General features: G+C 46.4%; 1 protein-coding gene across 2 annotated transcripts in view; it reads left to right on the top strand.

Annotated features, from left to right (window-relative positions):
• SH2D4B (SH2 domain containing 4B) overlaps positions 1–18321 on the top strand; it is a 74136-nt gene extending 55815 nt beyond the window's left edge. Inside the window, exons 7-8 of one of the 2 annotated variants that reach the window (XM_061196849.1) lie at positions 14395–14615; positions 18229–18321. In XM_061196849.1, the coding sequence (XP_061052832.1) occupies positions 14395–14615; positions 18229–18321 (314 nt within the window). The remainder of the gene's footprint in view (positions 1–14394; positions 14616–18228) is intronic. The other variant, XM_061196858.1, reaches the window with a different exon arrangement.
• The last annotated feature ends 204 nt before the right edge of the window (positions 18322–18525 follow it).

Here is an 18525-nt window from a genome sequence, read left to right as displayed (position 1 = left end):
GGTGTAATCCAAAGAGCGATATAGACAAGGAGTCTGAAGATCTGGGGCCCCCTCTAGAACCTAGCAGCTCTGTGACCTTGGGTATGTCCTTTAAATTCCCCATCTGTGATGACAACATTGACTCCACAGGCTACGTATGAAGATCAAGTCAACAAATGTGCTCTGTCCACCATAACGAGCCGTTGGCATGAGTGCTGATGCACTGAGGTGGGCCACTAGAGACCCCACCTCCCTGGGGAAACAGTTTGGGGAAGTGGGCTCAGAGCACAGAGCGGGAGGGAAGGAGGAACTGGCTTCCCGCTGGGACCACGGGGTTCTTGATAAAGTCCCCACTGTTAAAAAGAGAGAGAAAATGCTGAAGTCATTCCTCGTTTCTCCTCGGTTCATTATTACGTTCCAGCGGTTCTAAGAGAGACTTCTGGTATACAGAAATACTCCTGAGAAAAGCTAGTGCATATAAGCTTGGCTTTGGGGGGAAAACAATATCTATTTTTGGACTTCAACATGTATCTAAAACTATTAAGAATACCCTCTGTCTGAACACTGGCTCAGTCAGAACCCATTTCTTTTCCTGAGAAAAGGCAACAGTCTAGAAAACAGTCACACACATTGTCCTGGCAGCAACCCACCGGCTGTCTGCGACTGGCCCTTAGGGCTTGGCGGGGACTGCAGCGGTGCGGTGGACGCTGGAGCTGGGGCTCCGGAGTGGATCTCCTGATGGCCTGTCCTGCATTCAGGTGGGGTGTTCACATCACGCCTTTTCTGACAAGCACCATGTAGATGGTGCAGCCTGCGGGGGGTCCAGCAGCTGGGGGTGGCTTTCCGTGCAAAGCAGAGCTCCTAAGTGGAATGGGCACTGCTTCCTGCCTTCCCATGCTGCGACTTCAGGGCACACGTGGAGGAGAGGAGTGTTGAAGGTCCCAGGGCTGCAGGGTTCTAGGACGGGTCCCTCCCTTCAGCCTCCTCGTCCACCTTGCTCGTGACCACAGCGCATCCGAATGTCTTTGAAGGGGGGAGGGGGGAGGATGTAGAAGTCATAGCAGTCATTTTTAGTGATTATTTGGGGAAATGTTTGTCTTGCAGAAGGGGGGAATAGAGCCACGACTCCCCAATCTCTGGAGTCCTGTCTGGAGAAAGGGAGATTATTAAAGGGGCTTGGGGGCTGGGAGTTCTAAAGAGACACATTTCACTTCAATAGAAGAAAGATGGTTGCAGCTACTATTGGGCAGCAGGATGGCTATCGGACTCCTCAGATGGGTGGCCCGAGGGCCCTTGAGAGCTTTCTCTCCCTAGCATCTGGGATGCAGTGTGATTCTGCTGGCATTGCCCCAGGACCTCCAAAGTTTTGTCAGGCGGTCAGGAGAATGGGGAAGGCTGGCCAGGGTGTGAGGCTGGCCACAGAGCAGGCGCCCGGGCGGGAGTCTGCGGGCTGTGGAGTGAGGTGTTCCTCTCCCAGTGACTGTTGTGCTTCTTCGCCTTATTTGTGTCTCTATTAGTGATGTTGTTTGTGGTCCAGGAACTGAGGCACAGCAGTGGGCACCCCGTCTGGATGACCCTTCCAGGAGTCCTGCAGGGCCGCAGCCCCTAGGAGGTGGGAAGGATTGTGCCTGGGGAGGTCAGGGCTGAGTGGGAATGGGGTCTCGCTCGCTGCCCCCCGCCCCGGTCCCCCACAACTGCATGCACTGGGACAGCACATCCTCTCAGAGATGCACAGAGCATGAAAGGCTTGAACTGGCTGATCAGTGTTGACCATCGGATGCTGCCGTGAAGTCCTGCGTGTTTGCCTGGCTGTGTAGACGTGCAGAGCAGTTTGACGTGCACCATCTCACAGGTACTCTCAACTTCTCCTTGAGCTGGTCATGGTTAGCCCTTTACAGATGATGACGCTGATGACCAGAAAGCTTGAGAAATCACCCTTATTCACCCAGCAGGAAGCATGGGAGCCGGGACAAGATGCAGGGCTTCTGGACCCCAGTTTTTCTTCCTCCATTCTGGTGGCCCCTTGAATATGCTGCTAGCCAGGCAGGGAGATTGGGGCAAAAAAGTGCCTCCTCTGGATTCACAATCCCTTACTGTATATTCACTTGAACTTCTGTTAACGCACGGCCCGAGTTCTTTCTTTTAAATCTCACCCCACCTCAATCCGTGGGCCTTCCAGAGGAGAGCTGCCACTGGTCTCCTGGCCCAGCTTGAGGGAAAATCTGGGAGTGCCCTGTTTGGTCTTTGGGGTCACTCTCAGGAGCTAGAGTGTCTGGGGCTGAGATGGAGGGAGTGAGCCAGCTAGGCTCTTGTCCTCGGCTTTCAAGATCAGTGGAAGGATAGGAAACTACGTGAGGCTTTGGAACCTGTTGAGAGGTGGCAGCCAGAATGGGGGACCTGGGTGGTGTGGACCCAGGCACCAAATCCATGTGAAGCAAGGACTAGCTGAAGAAACCAGGGGTAGAGAAAGTAGTGGTGGTGTTATAAGGATGACATGTATGATATTTATAAAGTGTTCAGAACTTGCACTAAATGCTTCCACTTGTTATATGGAATGAATAAACATGGTAGCCTTTGGAGATGCATATCGGGATTTGAAGCATGTAAATGTGGCTTCATACCCTTAGGGTATGCCACTGCTATCACTTGGAAGTAAAGAGAAAGATGACATCAAACGACTGTTCACAAAAGGAAGATGGTACATATTTAGCCTTCCCCTCAAAAAGTAAAAGGCTGAATTTTTTTTCATTATAAATATGATACCCATCTTGAAATTTTTTTAAAAGCTGTGAGGGGCAACACATGGGTCATTTGGAAGGACGGTTAGCATGTCACGATCCATCTCGTCAAGGCAGATTGCTAATTTTCCTTTCCTGAGCGGAATTTGGAATGGAAAATTTCCACCAACTCTGATCCCAAATGCAAACATTTCTAAAGAAGAAAAAAAGTAGGTCACTTGACCTACTTTTCTCTTAAGTTCTTGCTTAAGCTGTTCCAACTAAGAAATAAAGGAATCTTTTTCCTTCTTTTTTAAAAGAATTGTGCACTGGCTATAGGGCATCAAAAAAAGATTACAAAGAAGAGCGAAATTATTTTTTGCTTTAGGAAAGCAACGACTGTAATGGTGTTCCCAAGATTGTAACTCTTTCCTTTCTGCTTTCTATAATTCCATGTTTCTGATTTCAGACCCTTTGTGTCTTGTCTACCTAACACTTTTAGTTTGGATGTTTTGCTGAGATTGTTTTCTGATGCACAGGTGTGGGTAACTAAACTGTGTGGGAAGGGACAGGGGTTGGGGGACCTAGTTGGCTTGGATTTGATAGAACTGATTTTTTATTTTCTATTGGGATTAAATAGAAGCACAGAGTGACAATAAACTTGATTTCTGTTGATGTAATTGATTTAATATACTTCTGACAGTCTCATCATATTTCTGGCGGTTACAAGAGATTCCTCCTACCTTGCTAACTCCGGGAAGTTTCTATCATAGGTTAGACCCAGGAAACTGCCTTTAGGTTTTTTTTGCTCTGGGACCTGTAGTCTACTTTCCCACCAATCCCCAGCCCCAAGCTCATCCCAGCCCTGGCACCCAGGGCTCCAGCTCATGCCAGAGCCCTTGGCCTCACATTTTTGTGATGACAGGCATGGGGTTGAGGTGGAAGACTTGGGGTGGGTGGCACAGCTGCTGTCTTCAAACCACTAATGTCCTCAAGGTCAGTGGCCTCAAGAAATGGAGCACCTGGTGAAAATCACAAGGTTCTGACTTTGGTTCAGTCTGATCATCTTTTTAGCAGTTAGCTGTCCTGATATGGAATAAACTACCTCCAGGAGCTGGGGGCACCCACTGCTGGGATGTGTAAACAGAGGCCAGATGGCTCTTCAGTCAAGACAGTGAAAGCGTGGGTTGTCCAGTATGATGGGGATTAGATCAGATTACATGACTTTTCTCCCCCCACCTTCCTACTGTGAGCTCTTCTTTCTCTGTTTATCTGAGAAACAAATATGGCGGCTTTGACATTTGCTAGAGAATAAAGTACGGTCACTACAGTAGTTGAGAAGCTTTCTGGAAATGACTTATGTAACACTTATGCTTAATTATTAAAAGTTTATTAGACCCAAATTACCTTCTGTTTAGTAATTAAGTTCTTTATACATTCACATGTCAGCGTCATTTGCTTACAGATTTCGTTTAAAATAGTGATGCTGCTTTTGGGTGTTGTGATTCACACTCCCCCACATCAGCCCCCAGGAGTGCACGAGGCAGGAGGGTGTCCCCTGCTTTAGGATTCAACCTCCTGGAAACACTTCCTTCAGGGATTCAACATGGCTTGCAATTAACGTGTGTTTTCTCCTGTAATCATCACAAATACACTGTCAGCCCCCTGCAGACAGTAAGGCATTACCAACATTTCTGTAGCCACATTTCAAGTTTATTTAAGTGTACAAAGAAAATGCACTTTTATTTTTCTATAATTTCTCTGATCTCATGAAGTTATCACCAACCCCTTCTTCCCTGCTTCCAGGCCCTGTCCCCTGCATGGGGCTGTGTCTATCTGGAGGTGCCCAGAGGCACCACTTGGACTGGTGGCATCCCTGGGCAGGGGGTACCTGACCTGGTACCACTCCTCCGTCAGGTGTGCACTGGTCTGTATCCCCGAGGTGTGGTTGGTTGGCCTCATGTGTGGGCTCACACTGGTTTTTATGTTTTACTTGGTAATTTAGTGACCATTTCCTTTGTGCTAGCTTTGTGTCCAGTAAATATCGAACGTCCAGTATCTCATTTACCCTTTGCACAACTTTCTGGAAGAGGTAATAATACTAGCAGTTAGGTCCATGGTGCTTACAGTATGTGGGGCCCTCTTCTAAGCACATCACATACTTTAACTTCTTTGATGCTCATAATAACACTGTGTGCTTGCTACTAGCATTAGCCCCATTTCACAGATGAGGAAACTGAGGCATAGAGAACTGAGGCCACTTGCCTGCGGTTCACTGTTAGTAAGTGGGGGTGGTGGGATTCAAACCCTGGTGGTCTGGCTCCACAGTCCACGCTCCTACCTGTGACGCACTGTGGCCTTGCTGCCATCTCAAGGTGAGGAACTAGAGGCTCCAAAGGTTAAGAAACTGCCCTGGGGCACGCAGTGCCCAGGAGAGTCAGTTCCTTTACAGTCCAGGATGTCTCCTTGAGGATGAAGAGACGGCTGTTCCTTTAGGAGACATCCAGCCATCTCTGGGCCGTGGGGCCAGCTGTTTCAGCTGCCATGCCTTATTCTTGGCTGGGGCAAGTGTCTGCTCCTCCTGCAGCTGGGGCCACCTCCCATAGAATTCCAGAAGGATGCTATCCCAGTCTCCACAATAAATGCAATAAATGGAGTCCTCATGGAGTAAATGCAGTAAATGGAGTAAAACAGGGAGTTGTCAGAGTTTGGGGTTGTTGAATTCCCTGGGCAGGGGCATCAGGGAGCAGGCTCCCTGTGTAAGGCAGTTAAATCATTTGTTGATTATTAATATTAAGCTTCTGTTGTCTGTGAGACACTGTACTAAGTACAGGGCATGTGGTGGTGAACAAAACTGACAACTTCCCTCCCCTCATGGCACTTACATTCACTTGCAATTAACAGAAAAAAAATTGTACTGATATACTCAAAAGAGAATTTATTGGCTTATGTGACTGGAAAAACCCAAACATCAGGCCAGCTTCAGGCTTTGCTTGATCCAGGGAGCTTAAGTTTTTAGCAACTGGCCTCTCTCCATCTCTCAGCTCTGTTGCTCTCCATGTTGTTTTTATTCTCAAGCAATGCATCAGCCTGTGGTTGCATGCGTGCCTTCATTCTCCTAAATTCAAATCCAGCAGAAGATAGGGCATACTTTTCTCTCAAATAATTTCTGGTATTAGTCCCAATATTCTGCCTTGTTGGCTCTGGTTTGGTCACATGCCCACTCCTGAACCAATCACCATGGGCAGAGGGATGAGCTCTCTGATTGGCTAGGCTTGAGTCACACGACCATCCCCAGAGCAGGGAAGAGTCCATCCCACTGCAGCTGTATAGACCGAGTGGGATGGTGTGGCCTCCCAAAAGAAGCTCACCATTCCCTTGCCAGAAGAAGGGCAAATGGTCCTGAGTGGGCAAGACCAATTGATGTCCACCATATCGAGGAAAATAACTGGCCTAGTGGAACTCACAGTAAGCGAGACTGGCATGAATCAAATAATGAATTTATGCTTCCAGTTGAGGTTAGTGCTACACAGGATCCTCGTGTAGCCAGTTTCAGAAGTCGTTTTGCTGGGTGGTTGCAACCATGTCATGAACAGCGGCACCAGCGATTTGAACCTGGCATGTCAGCTTGGAGCAGGCAGTCATGGGCGTGGAATGGGGCCTCTTGTGCATAATATATCTGGAACCAAGATGCTTGTCCAGGGAAACACTTGTCTCAGCAGTTAACTGTGGCTAAATTTCATCTGGAGTTATAAAAAATGAAGGCATTTGAACTCATTCATCACAATCTCTGTGGCTTTAGGATGCTCTGAGAAACTGTCGAGAATGAAGCGATTAATAATTCCAGCCCCCTTAATGATACCGTCTGGAAAGTACGGCAATAAGAAAGGAAAGTCACAAAATTGAATGAGAAAGGTAATGGAGGAGTTGTTGGCCGGTGAGGTGCAGCTTTGGAGAAAGCTTTAAGAAATACGCATGTCAGATAAATTGAGACCCATAAAAAGTAAAACGTCCTGTCTGGCCTGCCTGCCTTTCTTTTCAGGGAGAAGCTCTAACAGAAATAAAAGGAGCTCATTTGGTTACTGAGGTTCAATTCCAAGCTAAAGATTCCAGGGACGGAGGTACGGAGGTGGCGGAGGGGTTGGGAACTGAATCCCGGGTCTGCTTTAGGATTTGCTAACATGTGGATTTATGGGTCCATTAGAGCAGAGGGTCTTTTGCAAGTATGCTTTAAGTGCCTTTCCTTTCCTGGGGCTGCCACCGGTTAGCACCGATGGAGCAAATATTGAATATTTTGATAGCGAACGTGGAGTAGTTGGTGTTTGAGAGCATCTGCATGGAATCCAGGGAGATGATTAGGCTTAGGCGAGGCGGCAGCAAGAATGCTCGGGAATTGTGCTCGAGGTGCAGTAACAGACAGGAGTCAGGAGCAGTTGGCTCCACGTCACCGGTGTGCTGGCTGCAGACTCCTGCCTGTGATGTTAATGTGGGGGTGATGGGAGCCTGGGCTTCTTTGCTGTGCCAGCGTACACGTTCCCTTCTGCCTGCCCCACCTTTTCACCCTCACCTGATGCAACCGTGGGGAAGGGGGCTGCTGCCCTGAAGGGCCTCTGTCCCCTGACCTTGGCCCTGTCTTTTTGGGCAGTGTCCCCACAGAGGGCGCTGCAGTTAGTCGGATTGCCTCTGACCTCCCGAGAAGCCTTGGACACATCAGGGACCTGTGGGCCCGCTCAGGTCCAGCGTCCTGTTCCCCTTAGTCCCCATCAAGGGCCTCCATCTGTACGCTGGGATTCTGCCTCAGTTTCCAGGTTACACCTCTGTTTGCTTCTGCCGCTGACCCTCGTGAAAAGCAGGGCAGAATGAAAACTTAAGGAGTGGAAACATCACCAATCCTTGGAAGCCCTTGTGTGCTTCTCACCGGGGCAGCCCTCTTCCTTCCACCAGATACGATCCCTAGCCTCAGTATTTTGTCCATCATTTCTTTGCTTCATGTATTGTTTACATATTGATCTCCAAACACTAGAGTGTTTAGCTTTGTGCGTTTTTCTATTTAATATAAATGGAACTATGGTGTATTTATTTTTCAGTTATTAGCTTGTTTCACACTTCATTGAAAAAAAAATTTTTTTTTCTCATTGCATTTTCCCACTTCTGTTTGGAGAACAGAACAACACTGCCTATCTTTTAGTGGTTAATTCAGGTGATTTAACATGCATACTTAATATATTATAAAGTTAATATATATCTTTACCCTCTTCCTAAACAAACAGAGTTTTTAAACTCCAAGCACACTTCTCTCAACTGATAAGATGTTGTCCAGTATTATAGTTCTATCTTATTCAAACCCTCAAATTACCCATTATTATTATTATTTTGTAAGTCAATATATATTTTTATTTTTTTCACAAGGACACGATTTTAATAGTTATATTAAGATGCAATGTCTGCTAAATTACAAAAATTGCTTTAAAAATATATTGACTTAATTGTACTCATTTCCTTTTCTTTACGTATTGACGTTTTTCAAATACTGCATATTGAAATAAATTCAAAACATGATCATTACAACATGTGGTAAATAACTTCATATCTACCTAACATTGTTCTCATTCAAATTTTAAACTAATGCTTAGCGCATTAAACTTTATTGATGAAAATACTACATTCACATATTTCATAAAACCAGAGCTAGAAGGGCCTTAGAAAATAATCACACTTGCATGAAATGCTGACAAATAGTTTACATATAGTTTCTATACAGCATTCTGTTCACACCATGTATAATCTTGACTTTACCAATTATAATTATAGATACACTAATGTTCAACTTACAATTTTAATGTAAGTCAATATGTATTTTTAAATTGACCTACAGTAGCCATGCTTATCATTCCTTCTAGCATCTCAGATTCTCTGTCTAGGATTATATTTCTTCTAATTGAAGTATATCCTCTAGAATTTTCTTAGTAGTCAAATCTCAAATTTTTTTTTTCTGAAGATGTCTTTATTTTTCCCTTCACCTTGAAAGAGTCTCATTAAACACCATTATTTTTTCCTCTGCACTCTGAAAATATTATCTCATTGTCCTCTGGCTTCTATTGCTGCAATGGAGAAGTCAACCATCAGTTTAATTTTTTATTCTTTGCAGGTAATCTGCCTTTTCTCTCTGGTTGACAAAATGAGACATTGAGTAGCTTTGTGCCATTTCACTGTTATGCGTCTTTGACTAATTCTCAGCATTCACTCTTGAAATATTCCCTCCTCTTCATTCTCCTCTCTCTTTTTTGGGATTCAGCTTGTACATGTGTTAGACCTTTCATTCCATTCTCCGTGTCTCTTAACCTCCTGAGACGTAGATTAAACTTATGTCACATTTATATAAATGTCCCATGGTTGTGTCATTCTTGGTCTTCACTGTGACGCTTCACTCACTTACCCCTTCTTCTCTCCTTTCACCTCATCGTCACTCCTTTCTGCTCACCTAGCATCTACCCAGCCTTCAAGGTGCACTTCCCATCCCCTTTCATTGCCTCTATAAATCCTGCCCTGACTTCTACAGGCCTCATTAATTTACTCCTCCTTGTGTCTTTCACAGCACTTGCTGTCCTCTGCATGAGGTAACTTGGTGTAGAGCAAAGAGCACTGGACTCGGGGTCCGAGGACTTGAGTTCAAATTCTGGCTCCACCACTTAATAGCTCTGTGACCTTGGGTAAGTCACTTCTCTTGCTGACCTTCAGTGTCCTCAGCTAGGAACTGACGATGGTAGGGCTGTTAGGAAGGCTAAATGAGATGAGGGCCACTGAGTCCCCAGATACTGCCCAGTGCTGGCTTTGATAGAAGGCTTCTCATGTGACCCTTGGTGTATCCTTTTGCCTTTCTGCCTCAAAACGGAAGCCGTTTCTGGTAGACTAGTGGCTTGGGAGCTGGATACCAATGTTACAACTGTGGAAATGGAGCTGTGAAGCAACACTTAGGTGAAAAAGCCCTTAGTGAGTTGAAATCCCTGGCTTGTATGGCTCCAACCCATACCTTTCAATCCATTTTCCACCCTTGAACATTCTCACATTCTTCTGTTTAGGAAAGATCAGTAGCTCCCCATTGCCCTCAGAATTAAGTCCATAATCCTTTTTAATGGTATGGAGAGCACTTTGGGGCCTGACCCCTGCCAGCCTCTACACATCTTGCCGCTGCCCAGCTCCTACTTTTTAAAATAATTAATTGATTTTTGGCTGCGCTGTGCAGCTTGCGGGATCTTAGTTCCCCAACCAGGGATTGAACCGGCGCCCTCAGCAGTGAAAGTGCAGAGACCTAACCACTGGACTGCCAGGGAATTCCCCGCAGCTCCTACTTTAGCCCTCCCTCCAGCCACAAAGAATCCTGTGCTCATTCCTTTTGCAAACTGCCCTCCTTTCCTTGCCTCTCTGTTTTAACCTTTCTGTTTTCAGTCTAACTGGTGCTTCTATCCCTGGGCTCCAGGGCTGGGTGGGTCGCCTCCATGAGCCCACGCCCTATAGCCTTTATCGCCACTGGTTACAGCGAGCACCACCCCTCCCACCACCCCCCCCACCCCCGCCCTTAAAAAAATTCTGCTAATCTTGATTTCAGTCCAGAATCAGAGATTCTGGAAGGCAGGAATTGTTTCTCATTTAATACTGACTCCCAGGTGCCCAGCATGGGACCTGGTTCCTAGAGAGTTCTTGATAAATATTTATTGAAGGGAGGAAGGAAAAAGGAAAAAAGGAAGGAAGGAAGGAAGGAGAGAAAGTGTTTCTGGAAAAACTACAGGAAAAACTACATTTCCTATTGTCTGGGGGTGAGAATTGGCTCAGAAAGAACGTGTAGCTGCATACTCCAATAATCATTCCAGAGCAACTTACCCTGGAACATCGTCTGGTAAGGCCATGTCCCTCAGCAGAAGATCCTAGTCATTAGCAGAGTTAGAAAGTTTCCGTGACCCCAGTGGTGGGCTCACTCCCCAGCCAGAAGTGGTGAGGTGAGGCCCTCCCCTCTTTCCTTGGCCAGGAGGTTGTAGAGTATTTCAGAGAGGAGGTGGGATGGGATGGGATATGATTAATGCTAATTCCTAGTACACTTGGCTTCGAGGTGATCCAGGAGAGAGAGACCGCTGGAGAGCAGAGTGAATGGGGCAAGAAAACCTAACAGCCTCTCCTCACAATCATCCTGCACGGCCCTCAGCCACCAATTAATTCTCTTAGGTGTCAGGTTTTCTGTGAAATTCTTTGCCATCCTGAACTATGAGGCTGTATCACCTTTGGTCTTGGGCCAAATTACAATTTTGATTCCCAGGTAGGTATCAAAGAGGGGGCAGAGTTGACAGATGCTTACTATTTGAGATACCTGGAGAGTCTCCCAGGAATATCCCAGGCTGGGGCCCAGGGACCCAAGTGGTCCTCTTCAGAGGAAGTCACCTTCAGCAGCCTCTGTTGGAGAGGACTGTGTGTGCGGGGTGTGGGTAGCACAGCTTGGCAGTACTATGACCATTGCTGCTACCAGCTCAAGGTGACATCCAACACTAGCATGTGTGTAGTGTACTCAGTGTATCCAGTGCAAATGAGTTACATTGTATCGGGTAGTCATTATGTTCTCAGGCACATTCACATGTGTGATAAGCACATTCATGCCTTAACGTAATGAATTCTCAAACAACCGTATGATGTAGGTGTTATAATCAGTATCACTTAATAGATGAGGTCACTGAACTGGGTTTCAGAGGGGCTTAAGTGACCTGCCCAAGGCCACCTATTGATCAAGTCCTTGAGCTGTGATTTTAGCCCATGTGCATGGTCACTGCTCCAAACAAGCCCCCAACATTCCAGGCACTTGGAATACAAAGATAAGATTTCTGTGTCTGTTCAGGTCTTCCAGAAGCAGAAGTCCAAGAGCTTTATTGGAGGAAATGTCTGTGAAGGATAAAGGGGAGACAGCGCAGGACAGATGGGGAGAGTCTTCTGAACGTGGTACAGGTCTGACACCTGTGAAGGAGCAGAGGGAAGGAAGGACAGATTATTGGGAGGAAGAGCCTGATATGGGAGTGCAGCTCACAGAACATCTTGGTCAGGCTGATGGGAAGCTCCTGAGGAAAGACTGCTTGCTAGAGGAGTCCCACATTGGGTAGGCATGGCAGCTCTGGTACCCCCTGGGCTCTGTCATAGTACCCCTTGCCCGAGTCAGGCACAGAGTACCCCCTGTGCACAGTGGATCCTGAAAGGCCAGCAGCTGGAGGCTGTCAGCTCACCAGCATTGCTGCTCCTCGAAGCAGGGTCTCTCTGTAAGGGAGGCTGAGCAGGACACGCCCACGGCCATCACAGGCTCTGTCCTTGAGCTATTCCCAGCCACTTTACTAATATACCGTAGAGTTTGGACAGAAGATTATGAAAGCCCAAAGGTGGGACGTTCTAGCAGCCTCCTGGGACAAAAATGATTTCCTGATGGGGTTAAGCAAGTTATACACTGAATAAAGGGAAGCCAAGGGGGCTAGTTTGGGGGAGAACGGATTGAAATACAGAAAAGTGAGCTTAGCCATGTTGGCCCAGAGAGGCACCTTTTTCTAGTTCAACCACCCAGAGGGACATCTTTTTCTAACCCACACAAAGGTAGAGTGTAGGTGACCAGCAGCCTGTGATTCCTGGGAGAAAAGAGGAATCCTTCAATGAGGAGTCAGGGTCAGCTGGGACAGATGGGGCATTCAGAGCTTGGTGTCCATTGTTCCTGAGCCAGACTCTGCCAGACGGAGGTCAGTGGGAAGCCCTTCAAGGGTTTTAGATGGCAGAGATGCATGGCATTGTCATTTTGGGGTTACTGGTCACTTTTGCATATTAAAAAGTCAAGTCATATTTAAGTTTGTTCAGTCTCCCACCCATTGTAACACTCCCCTCCTCTCCAACTCCCAAGTCTAGGCTGGGCTTCAGCTTGAGGTACTTGGAGTTGGGACAGAGGTGACATCTTCTGGTCCTTCTTCCTTCCGGCCGTTGGCTCAGTCTCTGTTTCCCCTTACTTACCTCCTTGCCCTGGACACCTTTAGGGTCTAGGTCCTCTGGTATTGGGCCAGGGAGGTGGGTGAGGGGCAGTGCTGAGTCTTCTGACAAATCCTGGGCGTGCCCTTTCGGTTGGTCCTCTTTTGGCTGTCCCTGCTTCTCTGGCTGAACCCACCAAGGCCATCCAAGGAGCATCCTCCCTCCTGCATGGTATGTATGTGTGATTCTTCGGGCACCCTGCGGTGGGAGCGCTTCCCACCCTCTTCTCTCCTTCTCTCTCCCTGGTTTTCTGCTTATACAGCCTGGTCGGGGAGGGGGTGGCTGGCTTGATTGCCTCTTGATACGTCCTGGGCAAGGAGGAAAGAGGTGGCCCCCATTTGTGTTGGCTGTCTTAAAAGGGGGACATGTGACAGTGTGGTTGCTTCTGTGTCCTCCGCTTTGGGCACAAGGAAGTCCTGCCACACCTCCTGTTAAGTAGGAAAGATATAGGAAGGGAGTGTCCCTACAGTGAAGCATGGCAATGGCACCAGGATTGTGCAGTGGGGGGAAGTCACAGCGTGCAGTGCCTTCAGGGTCATGGTGATGAGCAGCCCATCTACCTTCTACCCTCTGCTATGTGACTGGCAATAAATAATCCCGCTGAATGAATGCAGATGGTAAACAAGTGGGTGTGTAAGAGGACATTGTGTTGCAATTTACCTTTCCCCCAAATAACAGATTAGAGCAGGAGCCCACATTTCTATAGCTCTTCTGTTTATGAAATTATTTTCAATTCTTGGTCTCACTTGAAAGTCGTAATGCGCCCTTGAAGTAGGTAGGTTAAGATTGTCACTTAAACATCAAAGTACACTGGGGAAGTTGAGGGCTTGTCTGAAGGTCCCATACGCAGGTGAGGGCAGAGGTGGGCAGGTCATCTAGGTCTCCTGACTCCCCCTCCTCTTCCCACCGCCGCCCCCTCCAGAGCCTGACCTACCAGGCACATGGCTTCTCGTTCACTCCCTAGAGGAGGGCGGCTCCTGAAGAGCCTTTTGGGGGATTGACACTGACGTACAAACACCTCCAAGGCCAGACCTGACTCTCATACTGTGGTGAAACCACATTGTGTAGGACTGCAGAACCTGAGAACGTTTTGTTCTTTGAGCTGAAGTGAAGCTTAATTATGTGCCCCTATTAAGAAACTGTTTGCCTGGTGTCCACAGGTAGACAGAGGAAGTCTTTTTACTTCTTAAGAGGAAATACTGTTTTCAGGTGCTCACTCATGTGTACCAGAGAGATAACTGAGGCAGTAATCGTAAGTCATTCTGGTCTGGTCTTTAAAGCAGTACTCTTAAGGCTCTCCACAGGGCAATTCTTGTTGACTTGTATTTGTAATCAATAGATGCTATAATTCCAGCTCATTACTAATTCTTTGCTTACCCAATTTTACCCAATTAATCCAAATTAGTGTGGCTTAATTTGGGGGGAAAGCGTGCTAAATTGGGGTCCGAGTAGCAACTCTGCCCCCAGGCTCACGGCTAGTTGCTCTGGGCCAAGGTGTCTCCTCAGTAGAATAAGTCAAGTGCTGGACAGCTCCTGAGGTCCCTCCCTTCTCTAGACCTTTGACCAAGGCTGAGGGGCAGGAATGATCTGGGGAGGGTGGCTGGCTGGGGAAGGGGTTGCAGAATCTGCTGACTTTTTTTTTTTCTTTTTTTTTTAAAAACAGGAATTATCAGCCGAGAAGATGCCGAAGATCTCCTTGAGAATATGACTGAGGGCGCATTTCTGGTCCGGGTCAGTGAGAAAATCTGGGGTTACACCCTCTCCTACCGCCTGCAGAAAGGGTTCAAGCATTTTCTTGTGGATGCCTCTGGGGATTTTTACAGCTTCTTGGGAGTGGACCCCAATCGCCATGCAACGCTCACGGATCTCATTGATTTCCACAAGGTATCCCTCTTAGGGGTGCTGATGGGGGTGGGCAGGGAGAGGCAGGCTGTGGGCATTCTAAGAGATGGGGACGGAGAGTGAGCAAGCAGCCCCAGAAGGTCCTTAGGGTCACAGGGATCTAGACCGTGCTGGTAGTAGAGACAAGAGGTTGTCTAGACCAGGCTCTGGGGCCACTGCTCTTCTCTGGCTGACCCTCTACTCATGCGGGCACCTCCAACCCTCGTCTCCAAGCCTCTTCTCACCTTGAGTACCTGAGAGCTCCCTACTGTCAACACTTAGGGGCTGGTTGACCTGCCTTCTGTCCAAGCCCATGTCTGACCCCCAGCTTTTTCCAGGGTGTCCCTCTTGAGGACATTCTAGGCAGGCCTCCGACAGCTTCGTCCAGTTAGCTGAAGCTGGGCAGGCAACCCTGTGGTTAGAGAAGCTTTTCAGTTACAATGCCTCTTGTTCCAACTATAGCTTTGCCACTTAGTGTGTGTGTGACCTCAGGCAGCTTCCTTAGTCTCACCGAGCTTTAGTTTACTAACCGGGCAAATGGATGTAAATAATACTTAACTCAGATCCTGTGAGTGTTAAACAGGGGGATGTACCTAACAGCGCCCTGTAACTGTGAAGTGGTATGCATGTTCTTGTCTCCCACAACTCTTTTTGTTATTTGTTCCCCTGTCGTGGACCTCACATTGTGAAAGATGTTTTCTTCCAAACGATGTATATAGAAAGAAACCACTTTTGTGGTGTTAACGTGGCTGTTGGCATTAGTAGTAACTGGGAGAAAGCCAGAGGTGAAGCTCAGTGACCCGGAAGGGTGGGGCTCAGGATCCCGGGAGACAGAGCTGTGGCAGCTCAGGGGTCCCCCATCTCCCTGAGCTTTGCAGGCGTAGAAATGTTCACAGAATTACTTGACCGCCTCACTGGGCTTTTGCTATAATAGAGACTCTTGGATTTGTATTACTTTTTCTTCATGGATGTCCCCAGGGCTCTAGGGCAGCTCTTAACTTGAACTTATAAGTAAAGCACGTAGAAAACCACCCAATTACAAATACCTAGATGCTGGGAGGAGAGGACTGCTCAGAAAACTAGGCTAACCAGGATCAAGGCAGATTTCTACTTGCATCAGGAAGAGCCTTCTAACAACTATAGGAAAGAGGAAGGAGGGGTGTGTGGATATTGGTACCTTCTCTGTGTCCATCGCTGTGCCTGTTGCTCTCATCCGTGTTCTCATTTAATCTCCACCATGGCTCTGGGAGGGAGGCATATTAGTCCCATTTCATAGATCAGGAAACCAAGGTCAGGGAGTTTGAGTAACTTGTCTAAGTTTTCATGGCTGGTACCAGCTAGATCCACGAGATAAGCGCCACGCTGTCTGCGTCCAAAGCTTATGCTTGTTCCTCTAAACCACGCTGTGTGCTCTCTCTGTCCAATACAAGCTGCTTTGAGCAGTGATGATCTCCTTGTCCCTGGAAGGGTGAATGTCCGTCTCTCAGAGATGCTATGGACAGGTTCCTGCATAGGAAGGCTAGACCAGATGTCTTTGGAGGTCTTTACCCTCTCCCAAATGTAGGGTCTGAGGCTGGCAACTGAGTTTCTAACACTGAAGAGAGATCTTGTCTATGCCCCTGTGGAGATCTGGTGGTCAGCTTTTATAAATTAACATTTTAATTACACAATTAATTTCTGATTACATTCTAAGAAAAATCAAATACAATACAAAGCGAAAGTCTTGTTCATTTCAAACCCCCATTTTTATCCTCCATCTTGAATTACCAGTCTGCTGTATCCCTATCCAGGTATTTCCTGGGCATTAATGTAGAAATTTATGTACATGAATTTTTTTGTTATGTATATAACAAAATTTATGTCCATAGTTTTGTTATTTTTCACACAAATTGGATAATCCTTTACCAAGAGCTTAGCAATTGGATTTTTTAAAACTTGCTTAATATATCATAGAATGTATTTTTTGAAAGCATGGTCCCTGAAATCAGGCTGCCAAGTTTTAAATCCCAACTTCATTACTGTGTGTGACTTTGGGCAACTATTCACATTTGGGACCTTAGTTTCCTCCTCAGTAAGGTAGGTTTAAGAATAGTACTCACCTCTCAGGGTCACTGGGAGGTTTCAATAAGATATCACTCTGTAAAGCACTAAAACAATATACCTGACATTTGTAAGCTATCAGGACATGCTGGCTGTTATTGAAATACGTCTGTGGGATCTTTTCATGTCCATGCATGCACCGCATCCTTGGTATGGATGTATCTTACAGTTTCGTTCTCCATCCTCCTCTTGCTTGTCACTTACGTAGCTTCCAGGTTTTCGTGATCACAAACAGTGCTGCAGAGACTTGCTTGCATGTGTCACTTTGGGCACATGTGCAAGTCTTTCTCTAGGATGGATCCCTCAAACTGGAATTGCTGGATAGAAGACTAAGCACATTTTATTTTGAAAAGATCTGCCAGATTGCCCTCCAGAAACGTAGCGCCAATTCGTGCTTCTTCCAAAACTATATGAGGCTGTTTCCCCACACTGCTGCCAATACTGGGGATTATCAGTCATTTTAAATCTTTCCCATAAGATGGGCAGACAGTGTATCTCACTGTTGTTTAGCTTGCATTCCTCTGATTACCACTGATGCTGAGGATTTTTTCATATGTTTAATGGCCAATTGGATTTCTTCTGTGAATTGTCTGTTAATGTCTTTTGTCCATTTTTCTACTTAGATGTCTCTTTCTTATTGATGTGTCAATTCTTCTGGCGACTAAATTGCTCTTTAGTTACGTCCATTCTGCTCTCCAGGTCTTCTACTGAAAAAATTTTTTTAACTTAAATGGGCATCCCTTTCATTTCTAGGTTTTTTAACTGGTTCTTTTATTTTATAATAGTCCATTCTTGTTTCATGGATGATTTATCTTCTTATTCCAGTGAGGAGATTAATACGCATCTCTTAAAGACTCTTTCTGTTTGTTTTATACACCTGATATTTTCTTGGGAGTCATTTCGATTGTTGAGTTTGGCATCTTTCTTTTATGGTTATGATCTTCCTTAAATGTTTATAAATTTGGGGCTTTGAGGGGATCTTTGAACTTTGAAATTCCTGTTTATCCATCCGTGGATATAGTCCCTGTTTCCCAAATCCAGTCTGTTCATGAAGTGAGGGATGGAGTTGACGGTGAGTAGTTCATCTTTGGGCGTGGAGATGTCTGAACTAGTTGGATCTCTTTGGTTTCCCAAGGAACTGTGTGCCTCTCCTCACTTCCTGACCTGCCTGAGGCACAGACCTCTGCCACCTGGAGTTCCCCAGCCTGTCCCACTGACACTTGCTCTTGCCCCTGCCCCACATTCACTCCTCTGACAATCTCATCCTGTATTGCCTTTGGTTTTCAAGTATTCTCCAACATTTTTGCTCTGTTGGTGGTCCTCCTTCTTATTTTCCCATGCTTTTATGGATTTATTTCTATTTAAAAGCAATTTTTTCCCTGCCATTTCTATAAATTTGAATGCAGAGGAGGCAGGTACATATTCTTAGTCTTTCTATCTCGAACTGGTCTCTCTCTGGTGGACCTTTATTTCCTCTTTTTGATTATAAGTGAATTTTCCTTTTTTTTCCTTTTAGGAGGAAATTATCACTGTTTCAGGGGGAGAGTTGCTGCAGGAACCCTGTGGACAGAGGGACAGCCCACCAGACTACCATCTGTTGTTTGAATGATTTTTTGCCCCCTTCTCAATTGGACTCCCTGGGGCATCCTATTTTTGAACTCAAGAACCTCCCAGCTCAAATCCTTATGCCCTTCTGGAAGATCCACCACCATCCAGAGGGACAAGTAGATTAGTATATTTCAAGGAATATGAAATATATGGTGTATGTGCTTCTGGTTCCTGACCCAGTGCCCAGGACAGAAATTGCTAATAG

Source organism: Eubalaena glacialis, chromosome 1 (genome assembly GCF_028564815.1).
Source record: "Eubalaena glacialis isolate mEubGla1 chromosome 1, mEubGla1.1.hap2.+ XY, whole genome shotgun sequence".
Lineage (NCBI taxonomy): Eukaryota > Metazoa > Chordata > Mammalia > Artiodactyla > Balaenidae > Eubalaena > Eubalaena glacialis.
This window is presented reverse-complemented; position numbering and strand designations above follow the sequence as displayed.